This window comes from Podarcis tiliguerta (genome assembly GCF_965153285.1).
Source record: "Podarcis tiliguerta genome assembly, chromosome: 1".
NCBI classification, from domain to species: Eukaryota; Metazoa; Chordata; class Lepidosauria; order Squamata; family Lacertidae; genus Podarcis; species Podarcis tiliguerta.
In genome coordinates this window covers 34,063,056-34,078,055 of record NC_139534.1, presented here as the reverse complement: position 1 = coordinate 34,078,055, position 15,000 = coordinate 34,063,056, and the positions used below count along the sequence as shown (strand labels likewise).

Sequence of the window (15,000 nt, the reverse complement as noted above, 5' to 3'; positions counted from 1 at the left end):
GAATAACCAAGAGAGTACAAATGTGTAATTGTACGTAACTCATGTTTAATATTACAAAATCATTCCAGCTTGCACAACTAAAATAAAAGAATGTGTTAACAATATAGAATTTTTTAAAATTTCTATGTGTTGTATTCCAGCTCCTGCCATTTTTTTTCTCCCATTGCTTTGATGAAAGGTTTTTGTATTTTTAAAACACACAAGAATGGATCCCTTCCTTGCTTGCATCCATTCCCAATACATATTTTGCCAACAGTCTCAGTGACAACTTCTCATACACTGCAGTCTTTGTAGAAATGCAGAGGCAACCGTGGTTTGTATCTAGACTTTCAAATGGCTGCAGAGTCGGAGTTTCACTCACAACAGAAAAGGGGAGGGAATAGATTTCTGCCAAGTCCTCCTCCTCCATATAAATCTGCACCAGACAGGAGGCATGGGCAGCAGAAGTAGAAATTGGAGAACATCACCTTGCAACAGTGACTTTGCACAAATTGTTATTCCCTATAGCACAGTATTTGAAACAGTATTTTAAAGTGTTGTTTTTTAATTCACATTCCCCTCTTAGTCTACCCAAGCTCAAGTTTTAAATTTTGAACTGTACAACTAGTATTATGCATTAGATTTATCTTACTTGTATCTGGTAGTGGATGTCATCTTCTCATGGTTCTCAAGGAAACGCTGAAAAGATTCTTTTGCCTCTTTGTATTTTAATCTTGCTTCCTCTTTTTCTTCTTTCTCTGTCTGGACCTTGTAAGCATTAAATGCTTGCTTCTTCTCACTTAGTTTTGCCAAAGCACTACAAATTAAAGAAAAAAGCCATAAACTTATTGCTAAATGCAGTACCAACTACAACTGATCATTTTATGAAGATTCCTTTTAAAACTGCACATAGGGGGAGAGTTTCAAAGTATTTAGTACACAATTGCTTCCCCTCAAAAAAACAACAACCCAGTTTTAAAAAAAAACATGCAAGAGTAAAACAAGTTACATTTGTTGATTTATTTAAAATATATACATAACTTGTTTTTTACATGTGTCTCAAAGTGGCATACGAAAAAAAAAAAAATACAACTTACACAATTTTTAAAAGATGTAAAATATCAGAAAATAGGAACATTAGGGCAGCATTCAAACCATGAGCTCACTTGAGCTGTCAGAACATGAGTTTATACAAACTAATTAAAAGCATGTTGATCAAAAAGAAAATAGAAGAGCATACCTGTATCTTGGATCGTTAATTATCATTTTCATAGCTTGCTCCCAAGAGGCGTTGGATGGCACACGCTATGAAGACATGAAGTAAATCATGTAACTCCTCAAATCAGTACTTCTGTTTGTGCAATGGTAGCTTTAGGAATGCTAGCTAAGGTAAGAATGGCTGCATCTAAATTGTGCAGTGGGGCATAGTTGTCAAATGTAATGACGCAGATTCTTTGGTGGCAAAAGTGGGTAAATATTCTGCTTGGTATGTTTTTACTATAAAAATAAAAGAATATTTGTACAAAGGACTGTCACATTTTTTTGCTTTTCCTGTAAAAATGATAAACTACCATAAAACTAGGAAATGATAAATTTGGTACACAAGACACTTTCTATCTTCTTGAGTATTTTTAGCCTTCTCATAATTTACTTACACTTCTAGAAATGGTGCATCAATTAGTTTGTACATGAAAGCAAACCATAGTTAACAGATTCAGGTAGGTAGCCGTGTTGGTCTGACGCAGTTGAAATATATTAAAAAATTGTCCAGTAGCACCTTAGAGACCAACTAAGTTTGTTCTTCGTATAAGCTTTCGTGTGCATGCACACTTCTTCAGATACACTGAAACTGAAATCACTATATATAAGGGTCTGGTGACTTCTGTTTCAGTGTATCTGAAGAAGTGTGCATGCACAAGAAAGCTTGTACCAAGAACAAACTTAATTGGTCTCTAAGGTACTACTAGACAATTTTTTTACATAGTTATCAGATTACTGTTAACACACCTATATGGACTGCTTTGTTTCTTCCTATACCATACAGAGGAAACAAACTACATTCTGATGGAAACATAGCACTAAGCCAGGGTTTGTCATTTGCTTTGCCCCTAGTGCTAGTAAAGAGAAGCAAAGCATGCATGATTGTCTTGTATATGATTAAGCCTTTGTTTATGGCTTATCATGAGTGAATATGGCTAGTGTTGCATTCCTTATTTTCTAACTTTTTTTGATAGGGTGGTAAGCTAATAAAAACAGGGTTTTGTCCTTTTGATTCTGCAGTGATGTTTCATTAGTAACATTTGGGATGTAATACCACTTAATAAAGCAACATCAGACTCTTCAGAGTGAGAATTTACAAAGAGTTAAGTGGATAACTGAAGTTTTTTAACACAACCGTTTTTCCTTCTCTTCATTCTGCCCTCCTCCCCAGGCCAATTCTGCAAATGTGGAACTGTTGTGCCACCAGAATGCTCTTCTCACATAAAAATTTCATTTGTCTTTCCTTCTTTGGTCCCACTGCCCCCCACAAAAGACCTAAACAAATGTAAGAATTTTTCACCAATACTGGAGCATGATGTGAAAGTTTATACCAAGTACATTTTGGCTAGAATATTCTTTCCATGTTTACTTCAGTATGAATGTTATTCCATAAAGTTTTTTTCAAAATCAGCAATTCTCCCAACTCAAGCATATTTGCAATTCTTGAAATTTTAAACAGTAGTTGACTCAATTTAAAAACCTTTTCTTTCAATAGTTCTTTAAATGCTTGCTTAGCTTCTTCTTTTGTATTCCATGTGTAGGTCTTTTTAACTGGCTGGGCATCTTCTTCGTCCTTTTTGGCGGCAACACTATGGATTTAAAGAACAGCATGCCGCTTTACCAAAAACCAGTACTAATTAAATGTAAGAGACACTAAGAGTGGGAACTGTAAACAATAGAGCTAATGTCTCCCAGGAAGTGACAGCATACACAGATGAACCCAAACAGACTTCAGGCGTAATGTGGTTCCAGGATACAGAATTATCTGACAGCTCCTAGCCAGTGGGTTAAATCCTTAAAAGATCAAGCAAATCACTGCTCATGCAACAGGGCTTTCCTGGCTCCTCCTTTCCACTACAAACCATGCAACTCCCTACCTCTCCCCCCCACCCCCAAAAAAGAGCTCTTGAGAGTCGATAGACCCTCTAGACCTATGTGGGATGGGGTAGTTCCGATTCCTTCAGAACTAAAAATATATTGGTTCTCCACTGAGAAGGAAGAAGCAATTTTATACCTGACAGTAGTTATCAGACCAGTAATTTTAAAGAGCTGTTTGCTCTAATGTGCTAGTTTTCTTGCAAATCAGGTAAAGGCTGAAGGCAATTTAATAAGGCTGTTTAAATTGCTCTTAATAAGGCAATTTAATAAGACTGTTATGTATGAAATGCCCTTGACTTTTTTCAAAACCCAATCCATTAACTAATTCATACACTTTGCACCTGTTTACACAGCCCATGTGCTGCATGGTGCATGTACAAATGAGCTTGCAAATGAATACATTTTTGTGTGTATATATGTTTTTGTTTGGATTTGAATGAATGTGGACATGAGGGGGGGGGATGGGGAAGAGGTAGCATAGCCTGGAAGATTAGCTATGAGGGAAATACAGCCCTTGGGATTTAGTTTCCCAACTCTACTAAAATATACCCTTCTAATGGCCAAACTAAACATTACACTATTTTAAAAGTATACTTAAACATGTTCTAAAACTTTTGTTCCACAGAACTGCCCATATATATATCCAAAGGAGGAAAATAATGGCTTGGACATGGCACTGTCAAGTCCATTCATACTTATCTCACCTTGCCAAGCCTTTTCACTTTCCCAGGATGCACATGAAAGCCTTCTGCATCTAGTCTTGATCTCCCTCCACTAACTGGATGTGAAGGGAGATCAACTAGGTGCTTCTGCCTCTTATAAGTGGCAATACAACATACCACTTAGGAATGGAGAAAGAAAGATTAATCTACAGGGGAAAACACTCCAAATTTGCTAGGAAGGCTCCCAAGGAGTGGGAGGGTTGACTCTGTATCCACTAATTTCCTCATCTGTCTGCTATGGAGTGCAAAACAATTCCTAACCCTTATTTTAACCAAGTCTATTCATGCACAAAAAAGGGAGTGAGGCACACAAGTTCAGAAGCAGTAAAAAGGTGGGGAGGCGAGTTATTTCCTTTCGCATTCCCCACTTTTTTTTTTTTTGCCAAATCCAATTCCCCACCCCCACCCCCACCCCAAGTACTGGGGGGAAAAAAAAATAGAGATTAGTGCACACCAACTAGACATAGCATTACTTACTCTGAGGATTCCTGTTTAGGAGCTTCTTCGACAGAGTTTGTCACAACTTCTGCAGTCTGTTCCTGTACAACAGGAGCAGCTGGCTGTACCTGCTCATCAGCTGTAGCAGTGACCCTTTCATTTTCTATAACAGTAGCAACAGTGGAAGGCTCGGTTTCCGGAGCCGATGCAACAGATGGAGCAGCAGGGATTGCTGGGGCAGCTATAGGAGCTTCAGGAACAATGGCTGCAGCATTTGTAACCCCTGGTGCGACTGCAGACGATGTTGGAACAGATTCCTCTGGTTTACCGCTACATAAACAGCAGACATCATATTTGTGTTAATAACCCTGCCAATCACAGGAACAATGCATTTATCATTGAGAATTATTCTGGGGGAAATCCAATTTCTCTTCAGATTTTGGCAGCCTACAACCTTCTTACTGGATTGTGGTTTATGTCTTTAATTATATATTTATAATACATACTTTCATTTTAAAAATTCAAGGAGCATAGAATCAGCATAAAAATAACATTAAAAACATCATTAAATCTTCTAGAGTGCAATTGGCCAGCCTAAACAACAGTTTTCAGGAAAAGCATGAATGGAAGGATACTTCCTGCCAGCTCTCTACTGGTAGAGTTCCATAAGGTAGGGTCTGATGTATATGGCTTTCAGATTACTGGTTCCAACTGTCCAATGTAAACTTACACATTATGAAAAAAACTGCAGACTTCTAGGTTTGCAGAATGCAGTGCTGAAGACTAATAGTTAGTTTAATTTGCCATGCTAATTAAAAAAAGCCAATTCTGCAATTTGTTTGAAAGAAAAGGCGAAGTGAACATGTGAACTATGTCCACATGTTCCCAAATCCCCCTCCTCTATTAGGTAATGTATATGTTTCACTCTTAAGCAGTATGTGGACCGAGAACTCCCAGAAGTGCAAGCTGGATTTCGAAGGGGCAGAGAAACCTGAGACCAAATTGCAAACATGCACTGGATTATGGAGAAAGCTAGAGAGTTCCAGAAAAACATCTACTTCTGCTTCATTGACTACGCAAAAGCATTTGACTGTGTTGATCACAGCAAACTATGGCAAGTTCTTAAAGAAATGGGAGTGCCTGATCACCTCATCTTTCTCCCGAGAAACCTCTATGTCGGACAAGAAGCTATAGTTAGAACTGGATATGGAACAACTGATTGGTTCAAAAGTGGGAAAGGCGTATGACAAGGCTGTATATTGTCTCCCTGCTTATTTAACTTATATGCAGAATTCATCATGTGAAAGGCTGGACTGGATGAATGGCAGAAAGTGAGGAGGAATTGAAGAACCTTTTAATGAGGGTGAAAGAGCAAAATATGGTCTGAAGCTCAAGATCAAAAAAACTAAGATCAGGGCCACTGGTCCCATCACCTCCTGGCAAACAGAAGGGGAAGAAATGGAGGCAGTGAGATATTTTACTTTCTTGGGCTCCATGATCACTGCAGATGGTGACAGCAGTCACAAAATTAAAAGACGCCTGCTTCTTGGGAGAAAAGCAATGACAAACCAAGGCAGCATCTTAAAAAGCAGAGGCATCACCTTGCCGACAAAGGTCTGTATAGTTAAAAGCTATGGTTTTCCCAGTAGTGATGTATGGAAGTGAGAGATGGACCATAAAGAAGGCTGATTGCCGAAGAATTGATGCTTTTGAATTCTGGCGCTGGAGGAGACTCTTGGGAGTCCCATGGACTGCAAGAAGATCAAACCTATCCATTCTGAAGGAAATAAGCCCTGAGTGCTCACTAGAAGGACAAATCCTGAAGCTGAGGCTCCAATACTTTGGCCACCTCATGAGAAGAGAAGACTCCCTGGAAAAGACCCTGATGCTGGGAAAGATTGAGGGCGCAAGGAGAAGGGGACGACAGAGGATGAGATCGTTGGACAGTGTTCTCGAAGCTACCAACATGAGTTTGACCAAATTGCGGGAGGCAGTGGAAGACAGGAGTGCCTGGGCTGCTCTGGTCCATGGGGTCACAAAGAGTCAGACATGACTAAATGACTAAACAACAATATGTTTCACTACTAAGAAATACTCAGGAGATTCTGAAATAAAATGTCTGTTTAAGGCAACAATAACCTCCCCCACCCCCCCAATGCAATAATGCATGTGGAGGCAGCTGAGCAGAGGAAGGTGAAGTTTAGTGTGCAAGTGGAAGTCTGTTCTACCCACAAACAGCTAGTGTAAATATAGTTGTATTGATACCACCCTTCTTTTAAAATCCCAGCTCATGGAATTTTTCTCGAGTAAAATATTTTCAAACATACCTGTTTTCTTCAGCTTTAATCATTGCTGCACAAAAGAAATAAATTGTTGTCAGATTTATTTATAAGTTGAATAAAACTGCGTATTAGAAGATAAAGTATGTTAAGACAAGTACTAAACTGATCCAAATGCAATAAATTGTATCAAAATATTGAGCTACAAAGTAAGACTGTGGCGTCTGCATGGAACTTGGGAATAGAGGCAACAATTCTCTCACTTAAAAATTACTGAAAGAAGCTACTACTACTGGGTGACAGCTGCTCTTTCAAGTGATTCCACAATAGCTATTGTGGTCAATTATGTTATTTTCATCTTTGTCCATGACAGCTTAGCCAACATATTCTCCCTTTTCCTCCCCCAATAAAGACATTTATTAGATTAGGGACAGTTTCATTATATAACAGCATCCAATCCTGACTTCAATGACTAGAGTTATTTCTGCTACCCAGAGAATACGGTGTATGCCAGGATTGCAACCTTTGGCTCTCCAGAAGTTGCGGCATGACAACATCCACCATCATTTTGGCCATGATGGTTGTGGTTGATGGAAGCTGAACAACATCAGGAAGGCCACAGGTTAGCCAAGCGCTGGATTATACCCAATAGGTGCTAGCTATAAATCAAGACAGAAAAAAAGGTCCCACAAAGTTTACCTTCAAGATCTTCAAGTTCCTTGGGTTTTGCCCAGCGTGACTCTTTTGTTTGGGAATTGTAGTAGTAAGGCTTTCCAGAATCAGACTTATATTCCTTCCACGGACATTTTGACAACATTTGCTAGAGAACAGAATGTTTAGAAAAAACGTTTTAAAAATCATTCCGTAATATGACACGCCATATATTAAAAATGCCTATAAAACCAAAGGAGAGGCATGCAAAGCCATATCAAAAGAAACAAAGGACAAAATATAAAGGGCTGCACGTGAAATACCATGCCTGTAATGGAGCTTTTGGGGCACCCTCTTCCCACTGCAGCCCCTCAAAAAGCTAATCCTGAAGTTTAGGGAACTCTCCAGAGTAGGATTCAATGTGGCACGAATGGCTGCAGCTGGAAAGGAAAACTGGCACACACTCCAGTGATAAAAGGCATTTTATACTCACTGAAAACATGGTCAATTAAATAGGCACTCTTCTCAATTTGTTTATTTTACCTCTGCAGGTGTTTTGAGATCATCTGGTTTCTCCCAGGTAGACTGCTTTGTTTCAGTATTATAGTAGTATGTTCTTCCATCTGGTGACTTATGCTCTGACCACATAGATTTCTATGAAAAACAAAGCTTCGTATCAATAAATTCTGCAACATGTCTAGGCAGTGCAAGACAAAGTGCCACAAAAATGTCTACAGGGGTAAATTGATACCTGTTTTGAAGGTTCCTCATTAGCAGAGCTGTTGGCCGGGGTGACTTGCGGCACTGAACAAACTACTGGAGGTGTAGGCTAAATATTAAAGAGGAAAGCACACTTCTGAAGAAAATATAGCAGCTTACTTTTTCTTTAAAACAATGTAAGATTGCAAACAGAAGAATACACAGCCATAAGTACAGCATACCCCCAATCTGTAAAATGGTCCCATTCGGATGCAATGCTAAGCCATGCATGATTCATTAATTCTGGGCTTCACTACTAGGGGTGGCATTAGCGTTCCCAACCAGCGTCAGAGGACTCACGCCAGAATAACTGCAAAGGTGAAGTCCAGGCAAAACTCATCTGCACCTGAAATCTGTAGTCAGGTGAAGCAGACGTCTTCTCCAAACCAGTGATCTTCTGGGAAGTGATAGCTACCAACTCTACAAAGACTACCACTATCTAGCACTCCTGTTCCTCAGTCTGCAGTCCTAGCTGCCCTCTCCAAGTCTCCTGCTCACAAGATGCCACTACATCTCCAGGAGCAGTCTGTGATAAGAACATACAAAGAGACTGCTTGATCAGGTCAATGGGAAGCTTAGAATGCTGCAGGTATGGTGGCATCCAGTGACAGCTCCTTCCAGGGAAGTTCACCTCCTCCAGAACACACCATCTCCCCACTTTCCAGACTCATAAGCTCTGAAGATATAGCACCTGTCTTTTCAGAATTCAGCTTTAATTTACTAGTCCATAGCCATTACTGCCTCCAAGCACCAGCCTAGCCCTTCAACCTCCTCTCCCAATTCAGAGGAAACACAGAGACAGAGCTCCCAGCAGTTTCAGAAAGATGCTAAAAACCTCCCCCACCATACCCAGTAACAGTTCAAAAGCATCTGTTTCTGTTCTCAGCAAGTTGTCTCACGAACATATTATGATTTCTTTAAGAGCACATTATAGATACAGGTGAACCGATTGTCATTGTGTACTTGGACTTTCAAAAAGGTTTCAACAAGATACCTCACCAAAGCTTTCTGAATAAGCTTAGATGTCATGGATTTAGAAGAGATCTCTTCTTGTGGATCACATATTGTTTAATAGCAGGAAGCAGAAAGTAGGAATAAATGGGCAGTTCTATGAATGGAAGGAGTCCCCTATGGGCTGATTTTGGGAGCTGTGCTTTCAAAACTAGTTTATTAGCATCTAGAGTAAATGATGAGTAGTGAGGTGGCCAAGTTGCTTAATTGCTGATAACATTAACTTGTTCAGGGTCATTAAAAAAGAGAAGTTGTGAGGAGCTCCAAAAGGACCTCTCCAAAGAAAGTGAACTTTTGGGAGCAAATAAAATGTATTTCATTCATGTACGTGTTTCAGATGAGCTGACATAAAAGTCAACCATGTTGTTGTATTTTATGCACATACACTCTTGTTATGCATCCATGTAGATGTTTGGAAGTATGTAAAGGAACCCAGGCATCCGACGTACAGGGCAAGGTGCAATCTCGCCTTAGCATGGAAGGGAGAAAAATCATGGAAACTGGACAAAGTTTAATACATGAAATTATTAAATTGCCCAAGCAGCAAAAGTTCTTTGCTTACCTGAGTTCCTGGGGGGGCTAAACCTATGAAATATAAAATGATAAACTACATTTCAGCACAACCAGAACAATCCACACCTCCACATTTGCTTTTAATGTGACTCAAAAGACTTTCAGACCACATGAAAACATACATGTTACATTTTACAAGTGACTTACAATTAACCATTTCAAGCAGACTGTATTATGAATTTACATTCTGGCAATGAGCAGATAGTAGATGCAGCCAGTCACTTCTTGTTATAAAAGCTTTCCCCCTGAAGCTCACTGAATATTTCAAGAATCTCTCAGTTACTCCTGCCTATTCACTTTGAGCTTCAAACGAATAATTTTCTCAGAACAGGAAGGCCAGAATCTGAAATGAATGCTCAAAATCTAATGATCCACAATGCTGACAACAATGAAGATCTAACTGTCATGTTCACAGTTTTATGCAAGAGTCACTATATTCAACTCCAGCACGTTCAAGAGACAATACTCACATGCTAAAACTGGGACCTGTAACAAAACATTGTAACATGCAATGCTGCTGTTCAGTGTTCCAGTCATAGACAGCCATGTCTCCCTACATGATATTACCATTTGATTTCCCATTTCCCATTCCTTCCCCATCAATCAGTCAGCATTACATGGCCTGTGGGTAAGCTCAGAGCTTAAAAGGGTATTTTTGGGGTTCCCCTGCCAAAAGTGTTATTTTTTAACTTTTTTGTGCTTCTGTAAACTTCAGGGTTCCCAAGCCTAGTGAAATTTCCCTCTTGTGCATGTAAATGTTTTAGGTATGCAAGGATGCCACACTCACTCTCTGGAAATAGAGGGAAAGATGCTGGTGAAATTCTCCATTGGTAAATGAACAAACTCTTTCAATTTCAATTCATAAATAAGTAAGTGTGAGGTGCATCATACTTCAATCCCAGATGAATGCTTCCGCAAAAAAATCCTACCTCCTTGTCAACAGAGTGGGAAGCACCTCAATGTTTTAGTTCTTTGAGAATTAGTAAATAGGAAGAAGGGATATTTTCAAATTCTCCTTACATACAGGCATTTGTGCATGTTTGGCATGTGCACCATTTTCGGCACCACAAATGGGCAGAATGGGGGTGGAAGGCTCACTTACGGCCCGCTGACACGTTTGGTACCTCAGAATGGAACCCCCACATAAAAGAGCCTGTAACTGAATAAACTCTTAATTTTAACCCACATTATTATTAACAAACTTCTTTTTAGTTTTGAACCTTTTCTGGTTAAATTGTTAAATAAATAGTGAATTCTTTTTACATACCAATTTGAGAATCCATACTGTTTACTCCTGGCTGTAGGGGGAAAAAAAGTTAAAACTTACACGATGTATTACATGCTAACTTAAGCAAATTCAACTATAGGAGCTTGGTAGCAGTTACTGTTTTATAGACAGAAATCACTCTTGGAACGTAAAATATTAACAAGACAGCATCTCCCTCTCTCATATACTCTCGTCTCACTGGGGACTTAAACCCAGTACTACATTATGACATTGCCCTGTAATGCCTACCCCCTGGTAAACAACCACCAACCTTATTTTGCCACCACAACCAGTGAGTAACATATCACAGCTTTGCAAAATGAAGTAATGGTAGTGAAGAACAAGGGATGATGAAGCTTTTCCATTTTAAAGAAGTTAGGATCCTACGTGCAACTTTAAGAATCCACCCCAGCCTTTTTCCTCTGCCTGCCTGTATTTCTTTCTGCCTCCCCCTCCCAACTTCGGTAGGTCACTCACACGTGGAGAAGTGAAGAGAGGTAGTGGAGCAATGGAGGTGTCCCTGCAAGCCCTCTCCCACTTGTCAGCCAGTAGGAAAGCCCCCTTGCCAGCCAACAGCCAATGAGAAAATACAGAGACTGAGGAAGGCACTACAAACAAGGTAATACTGGGAATTTGATAAGGTAGTTTTTGCTTTGAAACCTAACCCCTGCTTAAGAAGCAACTCTGCTATGTGGGTGGTGACCATTTTAGGCACATCCAATTGACACACGATCGCCGATGAGTGTGTGTGTAATGGAGCACACTTATCCATGCTCCACCAATGTGTGCAAGGGCTGGAAACGGACCCTCTGCACGAAATGGTTGCTGCCTGTATATAAAGCTACACATCACACTATCAAAGCAGCCCTACTAGTCATGTTTTTGATAGCACTTCCAATATGATTTTCAAATGTCTGCTACAACATGCCTCATTCTCCTGGATGCTAAAAAGGAGCTATGAGAAAGACGAAGCCGACACTAAACATGGCTAGATAATGCAATTCGTTAACAGGCGCTTGGTGAACCATATTATTGTTCTGCCAACCGCTAAACTTGGAAAATCTTCAAAGGACTGTTTCAAAAGATTGAACCAATTAATCTTGAAATTGAAATCCTATGAATTGCTCTCTGTTATTCCAATTAATTACTGTGAAGGTGATGCAACAGTATAGCAACACTATGTTAGTCAAGTGAGAGATGATGAAATTTTTTTTTATGATAATTTGACCTAACCAGAAAAAAGCCTTTAGATTTATACTATAAATATGCCATAGCTAAACGAATTTCCCAAGGGAGCCTTGTCCTTGAATGTTCAGCAGCACAATCAGGTGACATGGCTCATGATATCACCAGGCCTTTCACATCACCTCACATTATTTCAAGAATCCTTCAATACAGGACTATCTGCTCGGGTAAGTTGTCACATAATAAAATTTGATTTATTTTGTTTTTCTAACAGGGGGGAAGGGGCTGGGGGGGGGGAGAGAAAGAGAATGGAGAAGTCATTTTGTGTGCCACTTTTGTTTTGCCACTTATCTTTTAGCATTTGCTGCTTTAAGCATAGCTCTGATGCTGTAAAAATATTCCCTGGGTCCCTGAAGCTGCTATTCAGGTGTTTTAGGAAGCTTTACTTATTCTGAATGCATGAAACTGAATTATGAAGACATAACAAATAGTTTAGCACTAGACATGCCTCTCATCTTCTCCACCTCTGATACAGCTTTAAGACTATGGCAGAATCCAGTACCTTTTAAAATTAACCAGTTTGTTGTTACATTTGATAAGAAAAACTGTAGTTTATTTAAACTATTGTTTACTTAATCTTTAAAGTTTACTGTTTTACCATTGAAGAGTGGGCTATTGTAAGCAATGTGCAAAATAGGTTACTTAGAATGACCCTTGAGGCTGTTGTACTGCCAACAGCCCTAAGCAGCATGGCTATTTGTCAGTGATGATGGGAGTTGCACTCTACCATCCTGGCACTAGAAAACAAAGTATAGCTTAGTGAGAAGGGAGAGTCTGTGACAGAAAGAAGTCCAGAATCAGGAGGAGAGGAGGGAGGCCAAGAGGCAGAGATGAGTCAGGCTGTTGAAGAAGCCAGGGTGCCTCCCTGTCCTGCTACTACAAGTTCTCCTCTCCTGGGTCTCCCAGGACCAGAAGACATATGAAGAGAGAGCAGCAGTGACAGGCATGTCAGCATAGTCTCAGAATGCTTGGGAAGGACCTGGGAGAGATGATTTAGGCAGCTGTGGGAAGGCAGGGACTTTCAGCCTCTACAACTGCCTCACAGGGACAAGATCTACTGAGAAGAATTGCTGTGCTCATCAGGCCTAGCGCTCCTGAACAGACATTTCTGCTAATAAAGAGTTAACTTCACTTACTCTGGGTGCTTTATTCCCGACAACTGCTCCTGACATTAAGTAGGAAATAAATCACACACTCCTGTACCTTATAATAAGAATAAGCCATTAACATAACCCCCCCATAACAACATAGCTGGAAAATTATTCAAACAGGGGGGAAAATATGCATTGTATGTTAGGTTAAAAATAAAATACAGTTAGTCAACGGTTTAAAATCACAAAATATAGATTTAATAATTACCGGTCCTGTAGGCTGCATGGGAGCATGAGACATATGGGGTGCCATCATCCCAGGCATCACTGATTGCATCATTCCAGGCATCTACAATAAAAGTATCATTATAGTACGTGTTTACAAGTTAATACAAATTGCTACATATGTAGCTTTTTATGCTAATAGAAATAGTGTTTAATTCTGCTCAAACATAAATAAATTGGGGCATAACAAAGAAATATAACTATGTAAAGTGCTTTATACTCCTAACAGAATATTTATCCAATAGCTTAATGGTTTTCCGGGTACAAAATTTTAAGGTCTTACGTGATCAGAGGAATTTCTGTGGGCATGGGATTATTAGTTAGAGGGCCAACAAATAAGGGCAAGATTTTTTAGCTACTCATAGTGGTCTGTCAAATGGGTACCCAAAGCAAAAGATAAAAGAAGTGAAGTTTCAGGGTGGAGGGGAAAGCAGAAAGGTTCTCTCAAGAATACAGGGCTCCCAAAACTCAGTGTTTTAATATTAAATAACCCAAAATATTAGCACTATTCATGAAACACTGTAGGAATGGGGCCCAAATCAATTAAGCATCTAATTCCAGTTCCCAAACCCAATCCATGTGACTTATGTAAACTCTAATAATCTTGAGGGCTCATTTACCTCATCTATGAACAGAGGATAATACCTGAAGAACTTGTCTCACAGGGCTGGAGTAAGAGTTATGCTTGCAAAGATGTTCCAAGATGAAGAGTACTATAAAGTTTAAGAATTATGACTGCAGGGTTCAAAAACATGAACTGTTAAAAAAAGCTGAGAAAAGCATGCAACAGGGATGCAAACTACCGTAGCTGCTTAAAACCACATCACTGCCCTTGTTCCTGAAAGCATCATAAATATGATGAAGGGGGCTATTCTTCACATTGGGACGTTGCAAGGCAACGGTTATGTGGGGGTCTAGCAAAAGCCATTCAAGGCAGAGACCCAATGCAGTTACTATGAAGAATTAATCTGTTTGTGTATGCACATGATATTTTAACTGGAAATGAATTTTGTAGGAAAGCTAGAAGTTTTATTTCTGATTTTTTTCATCAGCCCTTATTGGGGGACTGCAACAAGTGGATGACAACAAGAGCAGTGGACTTTACATATGCGTGTAATGTATTCAATTGGCCATATTCAGCCAATTTGATTGGCAAGCCCCACAAAAAGTTCTTGGGAAATCACCCCCCACTATAAAGTGACAGTCCCTGGAGGATTGGCCAAGTGACCCCATTCCCATGTATCTTCAGGGAGCATCAGGTTACTGCTCCCTCTTACCTTCCATCTTGTGTGGAGGGAGAGGTATTTGGTAGGGCTACTGCTCCACCCTCAATCCACAAGGTTTTCTTGGAAGCGTGAGGAAGAGAAGAAAGAATGGGAGTGGCCCTCCCATTCCCCACCATCCTGTAGAAGCAGGAGAAGAAAGGAGTCTTGCCCCACTGCTGCTTCCAAATAATTGTGTTCCATGCTAGAGATGCTCCCTAAAAGCTTCTATCCAAGTAGCTTTTGAAACAAAGGATTTCTTAATTCAGAGATGCCAGATTAATAGCCTCCAGGACACAA

The 15,000-nt window shown here is 39.8% G+C and overlaps 1 protein-coding gene across 4 annotated transcripts in view; it reads right to left on the bottom strand.

The window, feature by feature from the left end:
- PRPF40A (pre-mRNA processing factor 40 homolog A) overlaps nt 1–15,000 on the bottom strand; it is a gene marked incomplete at its 5' end in the record, with an annotated part of 70,327 nt that overhangs the window by 50,916 nt on the left and 4,411 nt on the right. For 2 of the 4 annotated variants that reach the window (XM_083407147.1, XM_083407146.1), the window contains 11 exons: nt 632–796; nt 1,220–1,284; nt 2,720–2,828; nt 4,317–4,607; nt 6,605–6,629; nt 7,256–7,376; nt 7,751–7,861; nt 7,959–8,036; nt 9,540–9,562; nt 10,818–10,848; nt 13,422–13,502. In XM_083407147.1, the coding sequence (XP_083263273.1) occupies nt 632–796; nt 1,220–1,284; nt 2,720–2,828; nt 4,317–4,607; nt 6,605–6,629; nt 7,256–7,376; nt 7,751–7,861; nt 7,959–8,036; nt 9,540–9,562; nt 10,818–10,848; nt 13,422–13,502 (1,100 nt within the window). Of the gene's footprint in view, nt 1–631; nt 797–1,219; nt 1,285–2,719; nt 2,829–4,316; nt 4,608–6,604; nt 6,630–7,255; nt 7,377–7,750; nt 7,862–7,958; nt 8,037–9,539; nt 9,563–10,817; nt 10,849–13,421; nt 13,503–14,058; nt 14,842–15,000 lie in introns of those variants that run through there. The other 2 variants (XM_083407149.1, XM_083407148.1) reach the window with 2 other exon arrangements.